Source organism: Myodes glareolus, chromosome 7, assembly GCF_982192425.1.
Source record: "Myodes glareolus chromosome 7, mMyoGla1.1, whole genome shotgun sequence".
In the NCBI taxonomy this organism is placed as follows: Eukaryota; Metazoa; Chordata; class Mammalia; order Rodentia; family Cricetidae; genus Myodes; species Myodes glareolus.
Window position 1 is genome coordinate 78,334,838 of NC_142032.1, and position 25,021 is coordinate 78,359,858.

Here is a 25,021-nt window from a genome sequence, read left to right on the forward strand (position 1 = left end):
CACCTCCAGGGACACAGGATCTTAGTGGACCTCCCATCTTCCCGCTGCTCTGATGGGCACCAGACATAGGGTGGCTTATGGTTTTGCACAGCTTATAGCGAGGTAACACTGTCCTTCTGAGCATGTGGGCTAGGCTGCAGGAATGCCCACCAGGAGCTACTGGTGTGTGTCCTTGTCACCTTCTGATGCCCTGAAAAGACTCTGAGGTGGCCTGAGGGACAGAAGCAGATGGTCAAAGTGTGAAACACAGCCAAGGATCTGGTGACGAACACAGAGCCTGGATGGTGGATGGCCTCAGAGTCTTTAGTAAGGAGTTAGACTTCATCTGAGCCGCAGTGAGAAGCTACCCCTCACCCCCACCCGCAGGTATCCCCACATTCCTTTGTTGTCTGACTTATTCCTTCACACTGAGTTGTCTAGGTTTAACGGAGAGCTGGAAGGCTCAGCATATCCCTGGGCTCTGCTGACAGCTTGCTGGAGGAAAACATGAGTTGACATCCTCACTGGGCCCGCTTTGACTCTGGGCATGATGGAACTGGTCTAGTTCAAAGGATCACAAGATGGGCTCTTTCATCTCTCCCCTGATCAATTGGTAGTGGCTGCCTAGACAGCTGCACGTGCCGGGGTGGGGGGGCAGATTGTGAGGAGACTTCGTGGATTCTGTGGGACAGGTTCATGATTGATTAGCAATGTCTGTCCTGGGTAAAGAGAAGGAACCAGTGACTCATTCATCTGAAGCACACAGGTCCCGTAGGCACCTCCTGTCGTGCTGCATGGTGGTTTAGTGTGATGGATTGGCAGCTTGTAGCGCCAGACCAAGAATAAAAATGCCCACCAACCCGGAGAGGCTACATAAGTCTACAAAGCTTTCCAGGTCCATACTTCCATCAGGTCTCCTAACTTCCTAACATTTTACAGGAAGGTATGTTCCATGCCTACTCACCATGCCTTCTTTCGGTACCCACTCTCCAGTCTTGCCCCAAGTAGCTATTCCTGTGTCCAGGCCTCTGCTTCAGGATCAAGAATGAAACAGGAGACCCATGCCTGTGGCCACAAAAGCCCATAGAAGCCCCAACCAGAATGATTGGGTTAAATATATCCAGGCCCAATTAGAAGTCAGGTGATGTCAGAATGATGGCTGGGCATGGTGGCATGTGCTGTTCTAACACTGGGGAAACTAAGGCAGGGATGTGGAAAGCTCGAGGGCAGCCTGGGCTATGCGGTGAGATCAACAACCGTCTTAACGACCACAGCAAGAGTCCATCTGCAAAAATGAAACAATGGTGCCCGGTGGGTTTGGAGGTGGGGTACGGTCTGGGAGTGTGGCGTCTGCAGCCTTGTGCATCTTTGTGTCTCTTCTCTTGTTGCTGTGACAAAGAATCTGGTGGAAAGCAGGTTAAGCGTTTACTCTGGCTCACAGGTCCTTAGGGTACAGTCCCTCATGACAGAGAAGGCGCAGTGGCGGGAGCATCGCATCACCAGCTGGGGACCACGTGTTCAAACACGTGAGCCCACGGGAGATGGCCCACATTCCAGCCACAGCACCTTGGCAGCTAGCTTTGTACGTTTCTCTCAGCATGGCATTTGGTGATTTGAGTTCTGAGCTCGTTGTCAGCCACAGTGAGACATTGACTGCAGACCAGGGGATATTTGCCTCTGAGAACCTCCTTGACCCTCAACAATTTTCTTGTCTCAATATGCACCCTGGGACCCAAGTTGCATGGTAGAAGGTAAAACCCCAGCTAGAGAACTGAGTCCTAGATCCATTTGTGTCTAAAGCTCTACATCTGTCTGTCTGTCTGTCTGTCTGTCTATCTATCTATCTATCTATCTATCCATCTTCTATCTTCTCTCTCTCTCTCTCTTTCTCTCTCTCGTTTGGTTTTGGTTTTGGTTTTTTTTTTTTTCAAGAAAAGGTTTCACTTTTTAGCTCTGGCTGTCCTGGAACCTGTAGACCAGGCTGGCCTCAAACTCACAGAGACCCACCTGTCTCTGCCTTCCTAGTGCTGACATTAAAGGTGTGTGTCACCACTATCGGGCCTGTCTTTATATTTTCAGCTGGCAGTTTATTCTATCATTGGAACCTGTCTGGGTTGTGTTTTCTGTCATCTGTGTCTAAAACAGGCCAGCTGTCCCATCTGACATGGGATCTTACATGCCCATCAGTAGACAAAAAAGGGGTAGATTAGTCTCCGTGCTTCCAAAGCTCTGCTGGTAGTTCTTTTCTGCCTTAGAGGAGAGGCCAGAATCTTCTTTAGTCCCAAGGACTTCCCAGTCTGGCTCCTCCTCTCTCTGGTTTGAATAAGGGCCTTCTAGGCTTTGGGATCTAGACTCCCTCACTGTTTCCAGCAACTGCCTCTTGCTCTACCTCCTGCCTCTGGACATTTTGTCTCCTCGGTCTGGAATACTTTTCTCTTTCTGGGTCTCCAATCCTGTCACTGTCCCAGCCCCAGCTTGTGTCTCCAGGATACCCCTGCTTTTACTCCCTACCCACAGCACATCACACTTGCTTGAATGTAGAATCTGGGTGCCGGCTTACCACTGCTCTGGACTGGCACTCCTGTGAGCTCTGGACTACATCAAGTTCATCTCTGGAGGCTTCCAGAATTTCTGTTGCAAACACACTGGCCCTGAAAGGCTCAAGAAACCAGCAAATCTGTCCTCAGCCCAGCAGCCAGTGCAGTTTATTGCAAATGGGAACCAAGTTGTGATGGACCTTCATTTAAACTGTCTGTCTGTCCAACCACACTGGCTTCTTTTGTAGACTCAACACGTACGAGATGTGTTTCTATCTCTAGCTGTCTGTCCAGCCATGGCAGCTTCTACCCTTGCTCTTGCTGACAGAGGGTTCCTCTCAGAAGCACTTTCTTGGCTGACTTTTCCTTCTTATTCAGGCGGCAGCCCAATGTCACGTTTCAGCCTTGGTCCCTGGGTGACCCTAAGAGATGAACCCCTTTCTTGCACTGAAAACTTAATTTTCCTTAGTAATGATGCATGCTTATATAGCACTTACAGAGTATTATGGTCCTAAACACTGCAGGAATTACAACACCCACCTTTCCAGGTGTCTCCATGGGGCTCTCTGGAAACCAGAGACAGGGACAGGAATGGATGGGGAGCCTTTGATTTTCTTCTAGAGCTCTTCTCTCAGGAAAAGGGGTTTAAGAAGAGCAGGGAGTATACCTGGGAAAGCTTCTAGGAGGGGCCACTGCCTCCCCAGAGCAGATCCCAGCCTCCCTTCTCCACAGCTGCCGGAGGAGTCAGAGCGAATAAACGTGACCTTGTGGTCCAGCCAAGGACAGTTTCTGCAGACAGCGGGAGCCCTGGTGGTCCTGCCACTGCAGCCTGCAGACAGCGGGCGCCCTGGTGGCCCTGCCACTGCAGCCAAGGACTCAGGCATTTGGCATTGTAGAGAACTTTAGATGTTTGGCTGGGGGCCCCATCTAGCAAATGGTTAAAAAGAAAACCTTTAACAGCTTGCTGTTTTTAGTGTCCCCAGGACAGCATGAGTTCATATTTCCTGCTCAGCCCCATGTTCAGTACTCTAAGCAGTGCCCTGAGCACAGCACTCAGTGAGTACTTTGGACTGAATGGTGAGCACTTGGGGCCTGGGCCCAAGAAACAGGCTGGCTTGCGGCTGTCTTAAAGGACCAATCTTTATTTGTGGCCCCACAAAGACACCTACTGTGCCTGGCTGTCTTTGCTTTCAAATATATATATTTTCCTGAGACATGGTTTCTTTGTGTAGCCCTAGCTGCCCTGGGACTCACTCTATAGACCAGGTTGGTCTCGATCTCAGAGAGATCCACCTGCCTCTGCCTCCCGAGTACTGAGATTAAAGGCGTGCACCACCACTTCCCAGTGCTTTCAAATATTTCTTTTACAACAAAATGGAAAGGTGGCGCGCGCGTGCGCGCACACACACACACACACACACACACACACACACACACACACAGAGCCAGAGTCATCAGTTTGCCTGACCCATTGCCCCCTCTCTGACCCTGCACCCCACTTCCTGGGAAAATTTCCAGTCTCGTATGGTGCCATGGGCATAAACACATCCTCTAGGAAATGGGGTAGGGCAGGTGCTCTGTTCTTGAGTCCCCTCTCCACAACTGTCCCCCTCTCGGCTTCCACTTCTCTTCAGCGCTGATCAAGATCTGTCTGGTCTGCAGTTTCCAGAACCTTTCTTGATTGCAATTCTCTTCCAAGCCCCTTGGGAACTGAGGTCGGTCCTTCAGTGATCATAGAGCTGTTGGTGACACTGAGCACTCGCTTGTGGGTGGGGTGGCTTTTCAACTGCCCCTGGTATTTTCATGCCAGGATGGGTGTGGCCAGGGACAATTGTCAAAATATTTAGCTGGCAGGAGCAGGGCCAGGCACACTTATCTAGTTACAGACTCATTCCCATCCATGCATATCTTATTGTTTGTGCTGCTGCAGCTAGCATTGTAATAGCAGCCAGCTGACGTAATACCACTCCAACACCAGGCCTGCTTGTGCTCAGCTGCCTTCCAAATTCCCCTTGGCCTGGGGTGCAACTCAGTGTACTTGCCTAGAATGCAGGAGGCCCTAGTGCCTGTTCCCAAATCCCCCCCCCCCAGTACTCCCCCAGGAACTCTGGGAGGCCTGACTCTCAGTGGGTGAGGGAGTAGAGAATCCGAGAGTGTTCCTCACTCCTGATCGTCAGGCTAAATAGCTACAGAACGTTCTGTTTGCTACTGCACCAAGTTCACGCTATTCCCTATGGCCCACCCATTCATATTATTTCAGGCCTTCTTGTGGGAATCAATAATGCAGCCGTGACAGCCTTTATATCATTAAGATGCCTTCAAAAATTCATTTTGGACGACTCTATGATATTTCATAGTGTCAACCGAGACGTGCGTACGCAGCCACTAATTGCATCATTATTTATCATAGCAAAAATGGAATGTAATTAAGTGACACATAAAAATGCCCCGAGATGATATTAAGGAAAAGAGACAGGGTACAGGCTGCATGATCAGCATCTCTGAATACGGGGGTAGTGGTGGGGATGGGGCATGGCCCCTGGGCACTGGGGGGAAGTAGTCCCCATCCACCAGCAGTGGGATCCCGAGGAGGAAGACTGTTCTGTGTTTTTCCATGCTTGTGGTATTTCCCCCCCCCCCAGATTTTTTTTTTGCCGTGAGTGTTACATTCGTTTGCTTTCTATTGTTGTATAAGCATCAGGACCAAAAGCAACTAGGGGAGGAAAGAGTTTGTTTGACTCACACATCCAGATCACAGTCCATCATTGAGAGAAGCCAGGACAGGAACAGAGACCGGAGCCATCTGGGATGTCACTTACTGGCTTGCTCAGGTTCTTCTGCCTTTCTTGCATTTCTCAGTCCCACTTGCCCAAGGGTAGTGCCTCCTGCAGGGGGCTGGGCCCTTCCACGTCAATCAACATCAAGAAGATGCCCCTACAGACATGCCCACAGGCCCCTCGAAGGGAGGCATACCTTAGCTGAGGTTCCCACTTCCCAGGTGACTCTAGTTAGTGTCAAGTTGACAGACAACAACCAGTGCAAATGTGCACGACTTTTGAACTTAAAAATAAGTAGAAGCTGGAGGTGAAGCAGTAGAAGCTGCTGTTCCCTGTTCCATCTGCTCAGGAGGTTGAATCAGGTGGATTGGTATTTGAGACCAGCAGGGGCTACAGAGCAAGATCCCATCTCAAAATGACGACAACAATAGGGCTAGAGATGTAGTTCAATGGCAGAGCGCTTGGATGCTTTCCACGAGGCTCTGAATTTGATCCCTAGACCTCAAAAAAGTGTAGAAAAATATAATTTAGTTCAGCCTGTGAGTCTGGCTCATTACTCTCGTTTGAAACATTCTCATTGGGAAATATTTTTTTTTCCTCTCATTATTTGTTTTGTTTGTTTTCTCTGGACAGTAAAGACCACCGTCTCTGCTGGAATCATCTAGTGTGCCCCTTGGACTTTGAAGCAGCCACAGCTAATACGTAAAGCAATCGCTGTGTTCTGATAAAACTTTATTTGCACAACAGTAGGCAACCAAATCCAAGCTGTCTTTCCCCACACCCACTACCAGTTCCTACAGCAGCCTACCTACATTGTTTGCCTTCAAGAAATGAACTTTATTAAATAGTGGAATAGGTATAAAAGAATATTTATGAGACTCAGTCTTAAGTACCAGCAACAAGGATGAGTGAATCACCAATTTAGGCAGTAAGCCACCAGTCTCAGCTGGGAGGCCCCGGGTCCCCATCCTCACCCACTTCCTTTCAAGGAGCGCTCACCCCGATCTGTATCTCACCTTCATCCTCATTCGAGTAAACACCCTGCAAGGTGTCACTTCTGTTTGAACTCTGTATAGAACACGCGTGGCTCACGTGTGATTCCATGATGAATCGACATGATTTCCTTAGGATTTCTCCATATTGAGGGCCCTGGCCATGATCTGCTCGCTGCCTTTGTGACTCACACTGTCCCACATTACCGCTAAGCTGCAGTCTAGACATACCATCTCCTGTTGGTTGGTATTTGCTCGGGGCATTTCTGTTGTTGTTTGGTTGGTTTTTGTTTGTATTTTAATCTCGTGAGCCTGTGTTTCAGCACCAGAGTTTATGTTGCGTGACTAAGGCTAAGCTGTCGAGCCTGGGGAACGGGCACATTTAACAACATGAGCCAAGTTAGATGGGGTCAGAGTGGCTGTCCCAGTCCCCAGCCCTCTCACAGGTTACTCTGCCTTCTTGCCCACCTGCTTCTCTCAGACCCAGGCAGCTTTCTCTCTCTGTGCTGTCACCAACTGTGCCCCTGACACCTTGAAACTCGGTGTGTTCTGAGACATAAGCACTAGACCTGACCATCAATGCCAGTCTTAGCTGGCATGGCTTGGCCCCAAGGCTCGCTGGCAGCTTGGGTGGGTGCATAAGAGGTGAAGCAATGGTGGGAGTTTGACCTTTATGGGGTTTGTGGAGATGGACATATTCCCAACTTGAGCCCTGTCTTAGGGTTTCTACTGATGTGAAGAGACACTGGGACCATGACAACTCTCATAACGGAAAACATTTTATTGGGGCTGGTTTACAGTTCAGAGGTTTAGTGCATTATTGTTATGGTGGGGAGCGTGGTGGCATGCAGGCAGACATGGCGCTGGAGAGAGGCTGAGAGTTCTACATCTGGGTCCTCAGGCAGCAGGAAGGAAGAGTGAGCCTCTAGACCTGGCTTGAGCTTCTGAAACCTCAAAGCCCACCTCCAGTGACACACTTCCTTCAGCAAACCACACCTACTTCAACAAGGCCACACCCCCTAATAGTACCACTTCCTACAGGGTATTTTCTTCCCTTTTTCTTTCTTTTTCTTTTTCTTTGTGCATCCCAAGTGCAGTTTCCTCTTCCTCTACTCCCCTCCAGTACCCCCAAATCTCCCCTCTCCTCCAGATCCATTCCTCCTTCCTTTCCATCATAGGCCCACGTAGCAAACGGGCCTCACTGTGGGAACATACTCAGTGCTTCAGGGACAGCTAGCCATACAAAGGCCCTGAGGCAGGGGAATGAGTGAAGTACCACCCAGCAACAAGGAGAGAGCAGCCTGAAGTGAAGGGAGCGAGCAGTAGAGGACCAGTGGCTATGTTGAGCAGAGTCTGTTCAGGCTGGTGGGGGTGGGGGTGTCAGGCAGCCATTGTACGGAATTGTCTACACATTGTTCTAGCCTGAGAGACTCAGGACACGGACTGGCAAGTTTGAGGAGGCTGATGCCTGGTCCCACTTGCGTAGCTGACTGAATGTGCATGAACCTGCCTGTGCTTGGGAAGCAGGTGTGTGGTTCAGGTGCAGTAGCATGCCGGACTCTGCAAGACACACCCCACACCCTCAGAGCCCATCCCCCACAAACGCCCTTCAGCCTGGAACTCAGAAACTCTGGGACCAAGTAGTTGGATTCAGGGCCTGCGTCTGCAGTTCGTTAGTATGAGGAAGCCCATGAACTGTCAGGGCCTTGCTGCTCCCCATTTTCTACCGAGGACAATGGCCACACACAGCAAGCTGAGGTTCTTGCCATATGTCAACTGCCATCGACCAGGAATGAAAACAGCACAGCGATCCAGGAGGTGCTCATAAACACAGCCCCCGCACCTGCAGCCAACCGTAGCTCCAACATTTTCCGGAAGTTGAGATGCATAGCTATAATCATAAGCTGAGGCAGGAGGGATGTGAGTTCAAGGGCAGCCTGGACTGCACGGTAAGACCTTGTCTCAGCATACATTGCAACACCAAAACTCTCTGTCGTTATTCTCTGGTAACGCGGTATGGCAGTACCTTTCTGTCCATACATCAGACGCCCAAGCGCTCACACTCATGTGGACGTGAGGATGTACCTGCGTTCATGAAACTTTGGTGTCCCAGGAAATCTGGAGCCCAGCCCTGTGGACACCAAGGGGTGCCTGTGCTAACTCTTGGTAGCAGTATTTCCCCTGAAGGGAACCATTCGTCTCCCTCCATCTTACACTGATCCTGGTATTAAAGTGCACGGGGCAGGGCAAGGGGAGTAGATGGAAGGATGTGAATGTTAGTTCACCATCAGATGCCCCAGGCTACTAATGATGCTTAATGCAGGTAATGGAAGAGGTGAGGGGCTGGCCTTGAAGGCAAACCCTTGCAGGCTAGACACAGGGGGCACGGTAGAGGGCCCTGAAGTCCCACCTGTGACACCATGTTCCGGGGAGGAAACCAGGAATTAGAGAATGAAGCCCAAATCCTCAGAGCTGCGTTTGGCTGGGATACAGCCACGCTCTGGAGTAGCCCAATTCGACACAGAAACACCATGAGGGCATAGACTAGTAAGCTGGAGACCGCTGTGGTGGGGTGGAAAGAGGGTGCTGAAGCCTCGCCGGGCAAGTGTACAGTTGTGACTGGATTGGTTTTGTCCCTCCAGAAACTCTCAAGCTTGGAACTGAGCAGGGAGGAGGAATTCTGGGGAGGTGTTTAGTCAGAGGACTTCAGTTCTGTGGTGAGGCCACTCCCTTCTGTCCCTCCATTTCCAGATGGGATAACGTAGGGAGAGGGTCTTACTCCAGCCTCCGAAATCCTAAGAAATAAACCTCTGGTCTTTCTAACTGATCCACTCTCCCCAGTGTTCCATTGCCCTGGAGCTGCATGGGCTGTGGCGCTGATCACAGCTGGGACAGGAAAAGGCATTTTAGGCCAATAAAGAGTACCTGGACAGCTGGAGGGAGCTTGGGCACCTAGAAGATGTATCAGCTATCTACAGACACAATCATGCCATGTAACAACCACATCTGTCCGAGGTGTGCAAGGCCGAGTCTGTATTGTTAAAGCTTCTGACAAAGCTGGCTAGAGGCTTCTGCTGGCTTGCTCTTAGTGGGATAGACTGACTCTCAGGGTGATCTGGTCACTCAGCCATCGATGGGCTGACTCGGGTTTGTCCTGAATGGAGATAAAGTCCTCAGTGATGATCAGTTTTGCAAGGTGTTCCTGTCCCATTAATGTCCTGGTAGAGACAAGTCATAGAACTGAGACCAAGGGTGGGGTGCTGGGCCCAACCAGAGAGCGGAGAACTTGGGGAACACACTTGCAGTCCCCACCCCAGGAAGTTTGGAGGTGTTGGACAGAAGAGTATAGGGAAAGCTGACGTGCAGAGGTCGTTGAGGACAGTGTGTGGAGCAGGGAAGAGGGAGGAGCCGGTGGAAGGCATGGACAAACCGGGCGGCAGCACGTGCTGTGGGAGATGATTGCGCTATGTTCAGCCTGTAAGAACCAAGGCAGGCTGAGGCATTTGGTCAGCTGCACAGATGCCCAGACACCCCTGGGATGTAATTGGCCTTGGCTTCCACAGAAAGGTTAATTGCTCAGATCACAGTCTGCAGCTTCTGGAACTGACAGAGCAGCCCCTCCACTCAGATCCCTCTGGAGGCCTGGTTTTTTCTGTCTTCCCTGGTGGCTTGGTCAGCGCTGTGGCTAGCGGCATCAGATGGCAGCGGTGGAGATGCTCCCCAGGAGGCAGACTGACCAGTAAGCAGATATTCAGGGCTGTGATAGACATCCTTACAGGGACAACAAAGGCCAGCAAAGGCTACTTGGGCTGGAGAGGACTCTGCTAGCAGCCCGCACAAGGGCTTATGCCAGGCCCTTTCAGGCACAGCTGCATCCAGGTGCTCTGACCACGCCTTTTCCTGCACCAGCTTCCCGAGGGCCGATTCTGTGAGGACAGAGGAGCCACTGCAGCTTCAGCTTCCCCTTCTCAGTGTAGCCACCTCTAGTGGGAAGGAGAGCCAAATGTTACCCAAAAGTCAGGTTGGGCCCTGACTGGCTCAGCTTCAGTCGCATGCCCAGTCCTGAGCCAAACAGTCATTCCCCACCCTACCCTGGGCAGAATCCCACCCTGGAACCAGCTCCCTGAACTCAAGGGCACAAAATCCTGAGAGTGTGGTTCCTGGAAGGAAAAGCTGGTTTTGTATTCCCAGGACCATTGTGGGGCTGCCCAGAGCATTGTGGAGAGAGAGTGGAGGCAGAGCAGGCAGGATGTCAGGGCCTACCTGCGTCCCTGGAGCTGTGAAGAAGGAAGGACCAATAGAAACTCCTGTTTCCCAGATGGAAAAGCCAAAGCAAGGGAAAGACAGTAGAGGGACAACCAAGATGTCTTGGTGAGGAGTGCCCAGCAGAGGGAACCCCGCAGGGTGGTGGCAGGGTGAGTTGGGTGCCTTCTCGAGCTTCTCAGAGGAGTTGAGAATTGAACTGAGACCCACGTGGAGAAAGGTAAGCAGCTGCAGAAGGATGAGGCAAAAGAACATTCCAGAAGGAGCAGCCAAGAGCAAGGGTGCCCAAGGTGGTGGCCTGCGTGGGTGAACTGGCCCTATCTGCAGAGGACCTGGGAAACTGCAGAAATAAATGTTTCTGCGAGGGAAGGCCACTTTCTCTTCTCTGCCTCCTAGAGTTCATCTTTAAAAAGCTTCACTTAATAGGCCTGCTTCAAGAGCTGCCTCATGGGATTTTAATCTAAATTTTATTACTACTGAGGTCGGATCTATTTTTCCATCTGATCTTAACTGGATTGGCTCCTTCTTTTGTGAACTGTCTGGAAACCTAACCTTTTGGGCCTCCTTAAAAAACTTCCTTTTTTTTTGAAACCTCAAACCTCAGGCTCTGGGAAGCCGCTGCTCTCAAAGGCCGCCAGCCTGCTTATTCCCTGGGACTTTGATCTTTATAAACACCAAAGGAAATGCCGTTTTTATTGGCAAAAGCTTTGTGGGTGCCTCCAGATGAGAGAGCAAACTCTAAGCTAGGGAGTCTGGGTATTTTTAAACTTCTCTACCAGAGTGATAAAGCCGGGATCCTGTGGTCCTGGTGGGGGTGGCAGGGAGAGGGCAAGATGAAAGATGCTGTCTCCTTCCAGGGTTGGCACAGGGTGGCTGGCAGGCCAGACGGGATCCCCTTCCCTGTGATACACACACGCACACACATGCACATACACACTTGCACACGCACACACATGTGCGTGCACACATTCACACAGTGGTACTGTTTTCCCTACAGGCCAATGTCCCCTGGACCAGAATAATCCCAGTCTAGCAGTGAGGCATGGTGGGCTTGCCTGTCATCCAAGTACTGGGGAGGCAGAGAGGGAGGACGGTGGCAAGTTCAAGATCACTACACAGTGAAACCCAAGCTACACGGTGACACCCAGGTGTCAGAGGGTCCCCTTAGCTGGAGCAGCCTGAGGGCTTACCCTGTGGAGATTTGGGCAGCTTGTGAATCTTGGCCTCCTTTTTGTGTGACCCACCTGAGAATCTTATCAAGCTCTGGAATCCCACAGTTCTGCTGGTGGCTGTCCAAGTCTCCCACCCTCTCTCAGGGCGGGTCTTTCCCATCTGGTGAAGGGATAAAAAGGATGATGGGCTCCCTTATGATCAGGTTCTGAGTCCATGAGGGTTGTACACTGCCCCCACATGCGATGCTGACCCGCATGGTCGTCAACCACTGCCCCAGTGTGTGATACTGAGCAGGATTAGACACGTCGGGGACCGCCGTTGGCAATTTAAGCAGTGAGGCCATGGTCAGGAAGACACTGTTGAATGAGGCATTTAGGTATGAGAGGATGTGGGTATTAAATTTGAACCCAAGAGCACTTAGGAGACATAGACATTATTTAGGTCACTGCAGACCCTGGGAAGAACATTTACAGTAGCGGGAGCATCACGTTCAGCGGCCCTAATGGTAGAACAGGCTTGTTGCCTTGAAGGAACAGCAGAGAGGCCACCATGACCAGAGGGAGTAAGCGAGGGTGGAGGAGAGGATAGAGTGGTCAGGGAGAAGGCAGTCACAGTTCAGGAGGTCAAGGTCCTTATCTCGGCACTGGAGGGGTGGGAAAGACTGGTGAAATCTGTGGAGCTGTGTATCCTCTTAGAGACTTGGCCGTGTGGTCCAAGCACACTGAGAACCACAGAGACAATGCCTCGATGGGTACCATCTTGTCTGGGACCCCTCTTGTCCTTGGCTGCCCCCGCCAGGAGACTGCCGTCATTGGTGAGGACCCCATCCCGGGCAAGTGTTTGTTTTTGTTCTTCAGTGTTCCTGGCTCTGCTTGGGAGCTGGGAGAACTTATCTACCCACCCTGACTTCTCCAACCACTCTGATTTCTTTCAGCTGCTGAGCCCCTAGCCTTCACGTCCTCATCTATCTAGTTTGACTTTTCTGGCTCTCCTCTTGTCCTTGTGGTAAAATCCCCCTGGGGATTCTCTAGCAAGATCAATCACTTTCTTCTTGTCCTCACCACCATGCTGGCTCCACAGTCTGCCCCACAGTGGCCTTTGCTCCCTGCATCCTGGGAGCCTTCTCCTGTATTTTGTTGTTTCCTGAAAGGCCCCACTGAGGTTCTGTCATTCCGATAAAGCAGCCCAGGCCCTGCAAGGTTTAGGTCACGTGCCCACAAGCATCTAGGCACAGGAAGCGGCATGCAAACCCCAACACTGTCCCTTCCCTCTGGAGGGAGTCCCAGATTTGCTACCTGTTGGCTGGAGTCCTGGGCTTGGCACTTAACCTCAGTTTCCACACACACACACACACACACACACACACACACACACACACACACAGGGTGGTGATGGAGGTGCATGTTTGCTGTCTGTTGAGTACAGTTATGGTGCCTGGCTCTCCTGGCTGACATAGTCATGGCCATGATGAAGCGGGACCCATTTGTTCAGTTTGGTGCTCCTGGGGAGCTGGGCCCGGTCCATTTCTTCTGTGCCTACGGTGCTGATGCAGGATCTAGGCTAGGGACGTGGTTCTCTTCTGTTTTGGTCTCTTTCCTCACTGCCGTGATGAAACACCGACAGAAACAACCTAAGGGAGGAAAACCGTATTTTAGCTCCTGGTTTCAGGGCGTTTCCACCAATTGCGGCAGAAAAGGCACAGTTGATGAATTCTTGATGGTGGAACTGTATGGTGGAAGCTGCTCACATCTTGGTGGGCCTCAAGTACAATGGGAGGCCAGAACCAGGGGCAGGTATTACCTTCAAAGGCCTCATCCTAGTGAGCTACTTCTGACTAAGGCCCGCCTCCTAAATTGTCAATGTCTCCCAAAACCACCTAGGGGAAGTTGCCCAAAACACAAGCCTGAGAGAGTCACTTATAACTCAATTCTAACAGGCACAGTGGCTTCTGTTTCTCAGACCAGGTTAGTGAGGATGGGCATTGCCTTAGCACTCAGAAGGATTGGATCTGTCAGGTCACAGCAAGAGGGTCACAGTGGGGCAAAGGGCAGAGGCCATAGCTGACTTGGCCTCTAGCTGCTAGATAGCCCATACGTAATCTGCTGCCCGCTCTACCTGGCTTCCTGGACCAGAGACTTGAGTTTTCTCCACCCCACCCCCTCTTCCAGTCTCTATGCTCTCCTCTGAAAAAGGGGGCAGTAAGAAGATTCTAGGTCCAACGAGAGCCAAGCCTGGGCTTTCCTGTTTGTGTGTCTCACTGAATCTTTACTATGATGCTCCGGGAGGCGAGGTCACTTGCATAGACCTCACAGCAAGCAGGCATTGAGCTGGATTGCAGGGTGTCCTCACTAGGGTTTCTATTGCCGTGACGAACACCAGGACCAAAAGCAACTTGGGGAGGAAAGGGTTTATTTGGCTTGTGCTTCCCCATCACAGCGCATCATTGAGGGAAGTTGGGGCGGGAACCCAGAGGCAGGAACTGATGCAGAGGCCTGGGAGGAACACTGGGTAATTGTTGTTCCCCATGGCTTGCTCAGCCCAGGAACACCTGCCCAGGCATTACTACCCAGAGGACCCTCCCACATCAAACAGTAATCTAGAAAATGCCAATCTGATGGCGGTGTTTTCACAACTGAAGTTCCTCTTCCCAGATGACTCCGGCTATGTCAAGTGGACAAAAACAAACAAGCAAACACCAACGAGGACAAGGAAAGATTTCCGTTCCTTCACCCCAGTAACAGCCACACAACTCTAGACCTGCAACAGGTGGCATGGGAGCAACTGGTGTCCACGAGGTCCAGGGAGTTTCCCACCATGCCCTGCTGGCCTCATGCCCCCAACTCCCTAAGGGCCTCTGAGCTCCATCGCTGACTGGGCACACCTACTTTTCCTCTCTCACATGGCTTCTTCCAGCGGTCTCTCAGACCGACCTGTCTGTTCACACTGTGGCCTGCTTCTCTTGCTGGATGCCCAGCCAGCTGCCACTCAGCCCTGACCACTGGCCACCAGAAGGAATGTGGTCTTGGCATGGAAGAGTCTTGATTCTTTAAAAATACAGCCATGGCATTGAATTATAAATTTAAGAATATCATAGGTAGCTGTGAAGAGAAAAGGGAGATAAAAATTGAGACAGAAAAAGACAAAAGGAAAGGAGGAGCGGGAGAAGTCAGGGGAAGGAGCACAAAGTCACAGAAGCCCAGAGGCCTGCCCTTGGGCCTCCTTGAAATTCTCTGCCTGTCTCTGTCCATTCGCCTACAAGGCCCAGACAGAAATGGGAGGCTGGGAGGCAGGCATCTCAGCCAGGGTGACCTGAGAGCAGGCTGAAGGCATGCCTGTGGGGCCAGAGCTCGACCTTGGCCTTGTGATCTCCTGCCTCCTCCCTCCCCACCATCCAGTCCCACCATGTGAGGCAGTGGTGTGTTCCCCAACTCAGCATCTGGGGCCTGAAAAGAAAGAGCAATTGCTGTCATCTGGTACTGAAGGCCAAGGTCACAGTGACAGGCCTCAGATGTTCTGCGACTGCCCTCAGCTTCCAGCAGAGCCCCTTCTAAAGGGCACATCTGCCAGAGATGGTTTAGAACTGACAGGGACTGTGGCCTCTGAGGAGGGAGAGCATTGTCGGAGACGAACCAGTTTGTTCAGTGGTCGCTGCGGAGAGAGGACAGGGGACTGCCGAAGACCTCCTATGTACTGAGGCTCTTCCCCTACAGGATACACCGAGAGGAAGGCTCAAGACCCCTTCTTTACACAGGGGTCTCCCTGGGACCACTGCTGAGGCTAGGGTGGGCCGGAGGGGTGTCTTGGAGGAGGTGACTTTGAAGAAATCTGGTGGCTTAAAACAGCATGATGCATCTACAGATGAAGTCCCCAGTGTGAAGTCCAAACGCCTGTCACAAGGGCTGGATCGCTTTCCGGAAACTTCCTGGTGCTGGAGATGGAATCCAGGGCCTTGCTCATGCCGGGCAAGTACTCAGTACAGCTGAGCCCCACCCCCAGCCCTGTGTGACAGTTTATCGATACCTTGAGAACCTGTTTTTCTGCCCCACTTCATTCACCCAGTGCCTTGAAGTGCTGTGTCCAGAGTCAGGAGTAGGGGTGCACTTGCAATCATAGAGTTTGGAAGGCTGACATGGGAAGGTCACAGATTTGAGACAGCCTGGGCTATCTAGGGAGATCCAGTGTGTGTGTATGATCAACTGAGCAATACCCAGACACAGAAAAAAAAAACCATGCCCCTGTAGTGTCAGGTTAGCCCTGTCTTGTGGGCTGTAAACTCAGGGAGGAGCCATGGGGAGCTGAGGTGTCCGGTGTGGTCTGTGTCCCCGTCAGAGCTCTGTTAGGAAGTAACCCTGGCTTGACTTGGCCCAACCTCTGTGGCCATGTGAGGATTCGGGCTCATTATGCCACACCCACCCAATTTGCAAATGAACTTCAGAAAGCTGGAGTTTGATGAGGCACTTCTTATTTTTAAATGTTGACAATGAATGTGGATATTTTTAAAAATATTGTGTGGGCCAAACAAGACATTTCTGCTGCTGCTTGGATTCTGTCTGCTGGCAGCTTGCGTGAGAAAGCCCTGACTTTCCCAAGGGGGAAGCTGAGGCCCCCAGCAGCAGATGAACCTTTGAGCCTGCCTCAGGGCTAGGCCCCTTTCTCAGTTTCCCCTACTGAATACTCCTTTCCTCCAAACTTCTGTCCCTTGCTGCTAATAGAGTGCCCAACCCTTATGTTCCCATTATGTGACAGAAAACAGCTCAGGGGGGCACAGAGCCCCAGCCTGGCTCTGCCTCTGCCTTGCTCTGAGACAGTACATCCCAGCTTGGCTGTAGACAGAAAGCCTCTCATTTGCAGGTGACTGCAGACTCCCCCTCCTGCTTCTGCGAGGCTTCCGGCCTTTTCCTGGCAGCCCACGCCTTCTGGTCACTGATCCCCCCCACACTGACATTTCATAAGCAGCAGCTGTCACTGAGCCGTTCCCAGCCCCAGCTGACCGGCTTGTGTCATTTACATGATTTAACATGCTTGGCGTCAGGGCATGCTGCCCAACGCTGCCCACAGCTACTGTGCTGGACTTATTGATCCAGTGTATTTCATTTATTTATTTTGAGGAAAAAGGGTTGTATTCCCCCCACCATCGCATCTTGGTGTCTTGTATACCCTGTGATTTTGCAACTGTTGCCCTTTGAGCTCCCAAGGGTTTTATCTGTCTAAGGCTGTTGTCTCAGGCCTTAGAGGTCCCCTGGATGACATCACACCAGGAACACTGAGAGTCCTAGTAGGAACAGCTGAGGCTTCATCTAGCAAGTGCAGACAGAGAGGTGCTAGCCCTTGCCTCACCAATGAGCTACCAGTGCTTACAGTGGGTCAGGAAGTGGGTGCAGAGACCCCACTTTCACGTGGGAACACTGGGATTCGATAGGAGTCCCATGCCCAGGCTCTCTGGTAAAACAGAGTCCTTTACCTGCGCTTCTCTGCCTTAGCGTTGATTATAACTATGACCTGGCTTTCATTCACGATACAGGGACTGTGGTTCCACATGGTAATGGCTGCTGGCCCAATCTCAAGCTTCTCCCCTCCTCTCCTAGGGTGACCTTGCTGGGCCCCATCAACCTGTGTAATGATGGTGGCATACATAGCACTGGTCCCATGAGAATACAACCACACTGAAAACTCCTGCCGCTCTCCTGCCATCACAAAATGTCGCTCTTCTGCTTGTGGTGATGCTGACCCTAACGAATCCAGCACACCCACAGTCATGCAGAGACAGAGAATATCCAGTTACATATGGTGTGATGCACTTCTAAGGATAGTCACTAAATGTGTTTACAATCTATACTTTCCATATGTGGGCGGTGCATATGAGGATGCATACCTATCTACCATTCTATGTATGTGTGGGGGGGCATGCGTGCGCGTGTGCATGTGCGTGCGTGCGCATGTGTGTGTGTGCACGTGCGCGTGGCGCATATGAGGGTGATTACATACCCACTCTCTGCATTTTCCTGTGTGTGGTGTTGAAAGAACTCAGGCAAGTGAATGCAGAGGTGAAAAAAGAATGTTGAGCATCTTCCTCTATTGTTCTTCACCATTTCTTTCCATTTTTTGAGGACAGAGTCCCTGCACCTGGAGCTCACCCCTTGTGCTAGGCTGGCTGGTACGCCCCCAGAGTCAACCTGCCTCTGGCCTCCAATGCTGGAGTTGCTGACATGGACCATTGTGCTCAGTTTTTTATGTGGATGCCAGGGGTTCGAACTCCTCAAGTCAACACTTTTACCCATTAAACCTTCTCCCTACCCTCTGTTTTTCATTATAGATTAATTAATTAATTACATTTTAGATAGAATCTTGTGCATCTCAAGCTAGGCTTGAGCCAGCTATGTAGATGAAGATAACCTTGAACTCTTGATTCTCCTGCCTCCCCAAGCCCAAGTACTGGGGTTAGAGGCATGAGCTACCACGGTGCTTGACTTCACGTTATTTACTGTGAACTCTACTTAAAAGCATGTTTACTGTCAAAACAAGCCTTTTGATGGCATCTCCTTCCATCAAGAGATGGTCACTCTTCCCCACAAGCCTGCATGGCCAGGTATGTGGTAGGGGCATGCTGTGCCCACACAGCTCTTGAGAGGCATCCCCTCCTTCTCAGAGCGAGGCTTGACTATAATTGTTAATAATTATACTTGTTCACCGGCAATGGCCCTACTTGACTTTCACACACACACACGCACACACACACACACACACACACACACACATGCACCAGCAGCAAGCCCATGGAATCCACAGGGGCTTCTGCACTGTCTGTCGTTCTGGCTCCGTGTCTACCATGCCCACTTCTCAAATAAGGGCAGCAAGGGATGGAGGTGACCCCCATCCAAGGTCACAGGAGGCTGAGGTTTGATTCCCCCAGGTGTCTCTGAGCTCAGTGAGGAGCCAACCCTGGCTGGCCTCAGCTGGGGAGGCACTGCAGGGAACGGAAATCATTCCTGCAGACCCATCAATCTCATCAATGGCGGGTCAGAGTTGACCTCGCCAAGCTGTTTTTTAAAAAGGCAAAAAGTGCAGCTAACAGGATTAACTGTCAGCTCGGCCCTACCTGATGAGAAATCTTTCCATTTCTTCTGCCCCTGAAGGTCACCCATTCCCTGCTGCAAATCTAGCCATTAGTTGCAAGTTCGGAGACCCCATCCCGTCTTTGCTTACAGGTTCCTCCCCCATCACCAAGGCACCTGCTGCTCCTTCTCTCCCCAGACGGGGGTGGGGGGGGACATACTGTCTCCCACCGCTTTACTATCCCCACCCCTGCTCTGTGTCCTCCAGACACCAACACCTGCCATCCCAACACTGACCTTCATTCCCCAAAGTCAACTCTCTTTGTGTGTATATATGTGAAAGGAAGATGTGGGGTCAGAACCTGAGAGTCTATCCACACCGTGTGCAGTCCCATTAAAGGCAGAAAAGCCCTCCCCCCCGCCAGTGCCTTTCTTTTGTCTCTCTGTATTAGTTAGTGTATATTATTTGTAAAAAAGAATCACTACGACATTTACACATGTAAATAATGTATTTCCATCAATTTCACCCTTCTCTTATGCTCCCTCCCCTCCTGGCACCCTCCACAGTCTCCCTTCTACTTAATAGAAATATAGATTCTGATAACTAGAAGAAAAGTGCTTGGCTTATTTCACCTAACCTGATGACTCCAGTTCTATGTATTTCCCTAAAAATGATACCATTTCATTCTTTTTATGGCTGAATAGTACTCCTCTATGCATATACAACATCGTTTTCCTCATCTGCTCACCTGCTGGCTCTGTATGTATCTACCGAGGCTAGATGAGCAACGGACACTGGCGTGCTGGTCTCTGTGACATGCCGCGTTGGACACCTTTGGGTACACCCCAGGAGTGGCACAACTGGGTCACATGGTCATTCTGTTTTGTTTGTTTGCCATATCTGCCTGCTGATTTCCACAGTGGCGGCTGCAACAGTTTATAGTCCATAGCTCCCAGTCCCGCGGTGTCAGGTGGGGTCTGAGCCTCTGCATTACCCTTCACCAGTTCCCGGTGCCCGGTGCCTCTGGATAGCTGGTCAAGATGCTACTGGCACTATTGACTTGGATCTAGATATGATTGAAGACCAGGATTGACCCCCACAAAAAGATGAGTCAGGGAGAGCCCTTGAGGGGTGGAGATACTCCAAACAGCAGAGGGAACCAATCTGATGGAAGGATTCCTGGGGGCAGCGAATTGTTCAAGTGATACACAGCAGTTCCCTTTATGGAGTGGAGGGCTCTAATGTCCCCAAAGACTGACAGCAATGGAGAGCTGGTACTGCCCTAGCCAGGAGGAGAGGGTGCTTAAAGCCAAGAAGTGGAACACAGCATAGGTAGTCCTGGGCGGGGCAGAGTGGGCAGACGCCAGTGTCTCATTACCCCTGAGGGCTGAGCCATAGGTCCCGGGCTGTTCAGGTCCCTGGATGCAGACCTGAGTAGAAATGTGGGAGGATGTCTGGGTGGCACAGAGGGAGGAGGTAGAGTGGAAGAGAAATCCACAGAGAATCACCGGCACGGGAAGTAACTACACAACATGCTGGACTCGGGGCTCAGCCTCCTTTTACAACGTGGCAAGGAGATGCTTGGGAGGTGACACAGTTGGTAGAGGATTTGCCCAGCATGAATCTCTGGGTTCAGTTTCTAGCACCTCATAAAATTAGGCATGGTGATATGTGCCTGAAATCCAAGCATTTGGGTTGTGGAGGCAGGAGGATCAGGAGTTCAAGTCCATCCTGGGCTACACAGCAAATTGGAGGCCAGCGTAGACTGCATGAGACCCTGATCCCCACCCTACACCCCACATTAAAAAGCGTTAGAAAGGTTTTAAGAAAGCATTGTTAGTGCCACTAAGGACTCTTTGGATGGAGGTAATGAGAAGTATTAGAATCACAGGAAATAAAACCGCTTCTTCGTTCTCTGGTTCAACTCAATATTTCGATCTTTGTAAGGAAATTGAGCTGTGCCATCTGCATCTCAGCCACTGCTTTGGGGGACTCTTATTTGCCTCCTGGGAGTGAGGTTGGTTCCGTGGGGGCAGAGTGGGTACTCGTAACCAGGGCATCACTAGGCAGCTGGATAAAGTGCCAGCGGGGAGCACACCTGGGTTGGTGAGGATAGAGAACCTGGCCCTGGTACCCCAGAACTAGGCTGGGGGATGGGCTAGATTCAGCTTGTTACCCTCTCACTGGGCTCTGGAGCACATGCATGAAGGCGCAGATTGACACACCACTGTGATCCCAGCACTATGGAAGCGGGGTTCCAAGTGCCAGGCCAGCCTGGGCTATCTAGTAAGACCTTATCTATGAAACACAAGCAAAATAATAATTATAATTATAATAGACATTGTGATTGTCATGCTAAGTTTCAGACCCAGCAATAAATAACACTGAGGTCCCACCAATCTCCCAGTGCCCATAGAAGGCTTTGGGGGCCCCTGGAGACTTTTCTGTCCAACCACCAGAACATGCATTTCCCTCTGTGCCCTCCAGCAAGACTGAGCAGCTAGGACTGCAGTAAGGCCCTGGTTGACACAACTCTGAGATACTGCTTCCCAGTGGTGCCACCACGGGTCAGACACCATCCTTCCTTCGGCTGAGCACCTACCCTCCTGTCCTCCCTGCATCCCCACATCCTCTACGCATGTCTCCTGAGGACATTCCCTTCCTGAAGGACTGCAATGACTATTTCTCTGGGGAGCAGTCACTTTCTGGATCTCCCTTCCAGACACCATTCTGCAGAAGAGATCACTGAGGTTCTGAGTGGGCCCCTCATGGCCAGTGAAACAGCCTGGATTTGATCCCAGGCCCCTTGGATCCCCAGAGGTTCCTGGGCAAAGACAGAACCGCTGGTCCCTTCAGAGCCCAGCTCTGCCATCCTTAGAGGTAGGAGTAGGAAGCAGCTGGTCACACGCGCGTGCACAGCCAAGCACAAAGAATGAACACATGCATGCAGACTGCTCATCTCTACTCTCACAATTCAGGACCCAAAGCCAAGAAATGGAGCCATCCACGTTTAGGCTGCTCTTCTCACTTCAACTGACCTAACTAACTAACAATAAATAAATAAATAAATAAATAAATAAATAAATCCCCCATAGTCACATCCCCAGTCTCTTCCCAGGCGGCTCTCGACTGTACCAGGTTGACAGTTGACTGTCTTCATCTTCCCAGCCTTGAGCCAGGTTTCTCTTTCCCACCCGCTCTTGCAGCCATCTTGTGGCCCGCTCTCACAGAATGGAGTGGTCTTGGCGTTTATCGCCAACCTGCCAGGCTTGATTTATAATCGCCAAACACATCAGTGTGGCGTGGATGGGAATCCATGCCGGGTAGGTCTCCGTTCCTACCGTTTATACCGCCCCCTTCCATGGACCCACAAGCTCATTTCACCCCATTGACTCCACCTTCCCGTGATGACCTCAGTCGGAAGCCCCTGGGCTCCATGTCCACAAGTCAGCATGCTCCGTCCACATGGCGGCATCAGCGGGTCAGTGACCAGGTCCCTCACTGGGCAAACTAGAGTGTTACATAGTACTAAGAAACCACTTCTCCCCCAGTGCTGGCACCACAGCTCTTGGCAGTACCCCTACTTTATAGAAAAAGAAACTGAGGCACAGAGTTTGCTCCTGAGCCCGAGATGGGTGACGAGAAGCTTGGCCTGGCTAGACATGAACTGCTTGCTTAAGACAAGGTGCCAGGATGCGGGTCTGCAAGGAAACCAGAGACCAGAGGAAAGCAGGCGCCGTGCAAGTGACAGGCAGACAGGAAGAGGAGGGAGTGGCAGTGTGGGACAGGAAAACAGCAGCCGTGCCTAAACTGGGTAGCAGTGCTAGTAGTCCAAGATGGGAAAACCCAGAAGACATGGAAAAACCTAGAAGGGCTGTGGAGCAGTGTCCTTGAGGAAGGGCTGAGGAGCGGCGTCCTTTAGGAAAGGCTGAAGCCAGATGATCTTTCTCACTGGCACCTGTGAGCTTCTCTCCTGGTCCACCTCGGTGACATCATGCTCAGAGTCCTAGAAACGGGCAGTGATGGATCATTTCCAGGCCAATGATCAAATGAGATCAATCATCTATGTCCAGGCTCACAGCAGAGCACAGCAGCTCCTGGGAGAAGCACAGGCCAAAGCCACAGACTTGGCAGTGCTGGTTTCTAAGAGGTAGGGCAGGGTACAAGGGAGAGTGCAGGGCAGGTAAAGGCATAGGCAAGGCTTGAGGTCAGGTAATGGGATTAGGGACATTTGTCGCTCAGGTAACAGAGAACCTCCCCCAGTGGACTTAGCAATGGAAACTTTGACCATGTAGAGTCTGCAGTAGGGTGACCCTCAGGGCTGAGATGAAGGGGCCCTGCTCTATGCCTTCAGTGTCACCTTCACCCCACACCGGCTCCTCAGGGTGCCAGAGCACAGGAAAACCTAGAACTGAGCTTGGGTTTGCAGTGACCTGCTGTCTTTGGTGGGTGTGCTGGCTGGGTAGGGCGGACCATTTCTCACCTGTTCCTGCCTCGCTCTCTAGGGGTGCTGTGGCTGTCAGTGGTCTCTGAGGTGCTCTACATCCTTCTGCTGGTAGTCGGCTTCAGCCTCATGTGTCTTGAGCTCGTCCACTCCAGCAGCGTCATAGACGGGCTCAAGCTCAACGCCTTTGCTGCCGTCTTCACGGTGCTCTCAGGTAAGGAATGTGGAGAGCAGTGCTGGGGGGGGGGCAACTGCTTATCTCCCCTGGCTCAGCCCCAAGGGATGCGGTGCACCGGAGCCTGGGTACATCTTCTGTGAGGATGGAAGAGCACAGGCTACTGCATCTTCTCTGAGCCCAGACCTACCATTTATAAATGTCCACAGCATGCTGGGCACGAGGGTCTGGCTTTGTAGTGACAAGTACACATACCTAGGGTCAGCTATGTGGTGCTTAGCATGAACATGTGGTACCACTGGAATGTATGTTGGATTTGGGTATGAGGCAGGGAGGTGATAGAAAGGGGTGCGTGGAGGGGATCCCTCAGGGCTGCAGAGAAGGATCCCTTCTGGCTGAGGTTGCTGCTTAGTGGCAGAGCACTTGCAAAGCATGCATGAAGACTCAAGTTCCATCCCTCGCAGTGGGGGCCAGAAAAAGAAGAAAGGTGGAAGGAAGGAAAAAAGAAAGAAAGGAAGGAAGGAGGGAGAAAGGGAAGAACAAAGGGTAGTCCATCTGCAGTGAGGACTTCCGCCTTGGACCTCCCCTTATGGAGGTGGTGAGGAAGAAGCTCCCCGCCCCCCCCACCCCAGGACGCAGAAAGATGGAGAAAGCACACCAAGAAAGGGCCTTGGGCTAGATATGTGGTATCCAAGTCCCAGAGTGCTGAGCAGAGAGTGCTCCAGAGTATGGTCATTGTCCTCAGGGCTGACCAGCCATGCTGGCTGGCCTCTGCAAGACATCTGTTCCTAAAAAGCCATGTGCAAATTGAATTTCTATCAACCCGGCAATCCCATTCTTCACACACTGGAAGAACTGCCTTTGACAAGGGACGTAATCACCTCTAATTGAGGTACGTATAGAAACCAGAGGGATTTCTCAAAGAACAGAGAGCTGAACTCAACAAGTTACAGCCTGCTCCCCAGATCAAATGCACCATGAGGACCTGGGGGAGTCCGCGCAAAGGGGAAGGGTTTAGTGATAGCCTAGCATCCGGCTCTGTCTCGTTCCCTACTGCTCTTGGCTGAGACCCCTCCTGCCCTTTTCAGTCTTTTATTCATTTGCTCAGTCAGCATCCACTGAAGGTCTGCTGGGTTCTAGTCACTGGCCTGGGTTTAGGGGATGAAGAAAGAAGACTTGCTCATAGGAAGGTTTTTTTTTTTTTGCACTAAAGGAAGATGTGACATTATCATAATGTGGCCTGGCACATCTCTGTCCCAGGCAGGAGGGCCATCCACTCCTCTCTAGGGAGTGTGATGCTAAACTGAGGTGTGAAGGAGCCATGTATGGCAGATCTTGGGGACCAGACTGTGTTTCAGCATGACAGGAAGGCAGAGACAGGAGGAGAAAGGTGCTGAGGCAAAGTTGAAGAGCTGAGGTGACCTTGCTGCTTTACAGAGGCCTCCCAGGTTCATCCTGCAGGCAACAGGGGTCAGTGAGTAGTTCAGAGCAAGGGGATAAGGGAGTGACAAGATCAGGTTCGTACTGGGGATGAGTTCTGAATTCAGGGTGGGGCCTGGATGGAACCAAGCAGAATGACAGTAGGGAGGGAGCTGGGTACAGGCCTGCCATCCCAACTATTGTGGAAG

General features: G+C 51.4%; 1 protein-coding gene across 3 annotated transcripts in view; it reads left to right on the plus strand.

Moving 5' to 3' along the window:
- Positions 1 to 25,021, plus strand: part of Gsg1l (GSG1 like) — a 192,699-nt gene that overhangs the window by 91,822 nt on the left and 75,856 nt on the right. For 2 of the 3 annotated variants that reach the window (XM_085693051.2, XM_085693050.2), the window contains exon 3: positions 23,280 to 23,432. In XM_085693051.2, the coding sequence (XP_085549177.1) occupies positions 23,280 to 23,432 (153 nt within the window). Of the gene's footprint in view, positions 1 to 22,606; positions 22,925 to 23,279; positions 23,433 to 25,021 lie in introns of those variants that run through there. The other variant, XM_085693052.2, reaches the window with a different exon arrangement.